This window comes from Sesamum indicum, linkage group LG8, assembly GCF_000512975.1.
Source record: "Sesamum indicum cultivar Zhongzhi No. 13 linkage group LG8, S_indicum_v1.0, whole genome shotgun sequence".
Classification (NCBI taxonomy): domain Eukaryota; kingdom Viridiplantae; phylum Streptophyta; class Magnoliopsida; order Lamiales; family Pedaliaceae; genus Sesamum; species Sesamum indicum.
Genome location: NC_026152.1, coordinates 16,438,349 through 16,441,271, shown reverse-complemented (window position 1 = coordinate 16,441,271; position 2,923 = coordinate 16,438,349). Strand labels below are relative to the sequence as shown.

Here is a 2,923-nt window from a genome sequence, read left to right as displayed (position 1 = left end):
CAGAATCTGCAAGCAAAGACAAGCAATCCGAAGAGCGAGAATTTCTCATTGTTACTTGCTGATACAGTTATTGTAACGGATGATGGCCGTGATGTTGCTACTTCAGCTAGCTCAAAATCTGTCAAAGATATTGCCTACTCATTCAATGAAGATGAAGAAGAAGAAGAGCAGCCAAAAGTGAAACCAGAGTCTATTGCAAAGGATGCTGTATTCTCGAAAGCAACACTTAGGTCAGATAATGGGGAGATCTCAAAGGAAGAACTCCGGAAGCAGCACCAGGCAGAACTCGCACGCCAGAAGAATGAAGAAACTGCTCGACGCCTTGCTGGTGTGGAATCTGGTAGCGGAGATGGACGAGCTGCCGTAAGGGCGGCAAGTGATCTAATTGCATATAAAAGTGTTAATGAACTTCCCCCACCTAGGGAAATGATGATTCAAGTTGACCAGAAGAACGAGGCCATTCTACTTCCCATCTATGGAAGTATGGTTCCTTTTCATGTTGCTACTGTGAAGACTGTCTCAAGCCAGCAGGACACTAATCGAAATTGTTATATTCGTATCATCTTTAATGTGCCGGGCACCCCTTTCACTCCACATGATGCCAATTCCTTGAAGAATCAGGGTGCTATTTACTTGAAGGAGGTTTCATTCCGTTCCAAGGACCCGAGGCACATAAGTGAAGTGGTGCAGCTTATTAAGACACTCAGGCGTAATGTTATGGCTAGGGAGTCTGAAAGGGCTGAGAGGGCTACTCTGGTCACACAGGAGAAACTTGTACTTGCAGGGAATAAATTTAAGCCAATAAGGTTGCATGATCTCTGGATACGTCCCACATTCGGTGGCCGTGCAAGAAAGTTGACTGGCACACTGGAAGCACACATGAATGGTTTCCGGTATTCAACCTCAAGGGCAGATGAGCGTGTTGATATCATGTATGGCAACATAAAGCATGCTTTTTTCCAGCCAGCAGAGAAAGAAATGATCACCCTTCTCCATTTTCACCTCCACAATCACATTATGGTTGGGAACAAGAAAACCAAGGATGTTCAATTTTATGTTGAGGTGATGGAGATGGTTCAAAATATTGGGGGTGGGAAGAGATCTGCTTATGATCCAGATGAGATTGAGGAGGAACAGAGGGAGAGAGATCGGAAAAACAAAATAAACATGGACTTCCAGCATTTTGTAAACCGGGTGAATGATCTGTGGGGGCAGGCCCAGTTTAAGGGCCTTGACTTGGAGTTTGATCAGCCTCTGAGAGAACTTGGTTTCCATGGTGTACCGTATAAGGCATCGGCTTTCATTGTTCCAACCTCTAGCTGTTTGGTTGAGCTGATAGAGACCCCTTTCCTGGTGATATCATTAAGTGATATTGAGATTGTCAACTTGGAAAGAGTTGGTCTCGCACAGAAGAACTTTGACATGGCCATTGTCTTCAAGGACTTCAAGCGTGATGTGATGCGGATCGATTCCATCCCATCCTCCTCACTTGATGGCATTAAGGAATGGCTTGACACTACTGACATTAAGTATTATGAGAGTAGGCTGAATCTCAACTGGCGGCCTATACTAAAGACAATCATGGATGACCCCCAGCAGTTCATAGAAGAGGGTGGCTGGGAATTTCTGAACTTGGAAGCAACAGACTCTGATTCTGAGAACTCAGCAGAGTCAGACCAAGGTTATGAGCCATCGGATGTTGAGCCTGAGTCGGACTCAGAAGATGATGATTCAGACAGTGAATCATTAGTGGAATCAGAAGAGGAAGAGGAAGATTCAGAGGAGGACTCGGAGGAGGAGAAGGGCAAGACATGGGAAGAGTTGGAGAGGGAAGCTAGCAATGCAGACCGGGAGAAGGGAAATGAGTCAGACAGTGAGGATGAGCGAAGGAGAAGAAAGATGAAGGCTTCTGGTAAGGCGAGGGCTGGACCAAGTAGCGCTGCCTCCAAGCGAATGAAATTTAGGTAGATGTAGTGGCTTCCTGGACTTTTAGCTGTTCTGTCTAGTTTGGAATAGTTTTAACTTCTGCTCAAGTTCTCTTTTGATTTTCTTCTCTTCTCTCCCATCTCTGGGGAACTCATTAGTATGTTCAGAAATGGTGGATTTTGTCTATGTACATCAGTGGGTTAAGCTATATTTAGAAACTACATTTTTGTTACTGTTGTTTGGTTTTTGCATATCTGCTGATTTCATCTTGTCAAGAACTAAGAAAGTTGCCGATATTAAGTAGAATAGGATCTCACGTGAAAATTTATATTAATATACATAAGCATATGTTTGATTTGATGGATTAACTAGTATGATATCACATGCAACATACCAACCTATTGTTTGATTAGATTGACTATTGGCAAGATAATATGCAAAAAGACAATTGAGGACAAGTTTTTTAACAATTGATTAAATTGACTATGGGCATGGTAATACGTGAAAAGATGATAGAGGATAACTTTTTCTTAAAGAATATTTTACTCATGTCTTTCTCTACATATAAATGTTTTATGGTAAAATCCAAATTCATGACATACTAATACAATTATGCTATATTTGTTGACTCACAACACATTTTTTTTATATTTCATATTTATTTTGTAACTCAAATTTTATCTTATTGAAAAACATATGAGTATTTCATAGCTCATCTTTTATTGTTTCTAATTTCTTAGTTGATTTGTATTCGTGAAAAAAATGAATATTAAAAACTTAATTCTTTTCATACTCAATTTGTTATTATTGTGAAAATATTGTTTCATAATGCACAAACATAAATATTAGCCCCTTAGCGAGAAATAAGCATATGAAATAAATGCAATATTACAAGATTAAATATTTAAAATATATTATCATTGATATTGATCAATTTGTACATACTTCATTTAATAATATTTTTTTTTGTATTAGCAAGATAAGTGGGATTGTGGTT

At 39.6% G+C, this 2,923-nt stretch overlaps 1 protein-coding gene across 1 annotated transcript in view; it reads left to right on the top strand.

Moving 5' to 3' along the window:
- The window catches only part of LOC105168992 (FACT complex subunit SPT16-like), a gene marked incomplete in the record, with an annotated part of 5,664 nt that extends 3,506 nt beyond the window's left edge, over positions 1–2,158 (top strand). Inside the window, 1 exon segment of the mRNA XM_020695916.1 lies at positions 1–2,158. Coding sequence (XP_020551575.1) covers positions 1–1,968 — 1,968 coding nt within the window.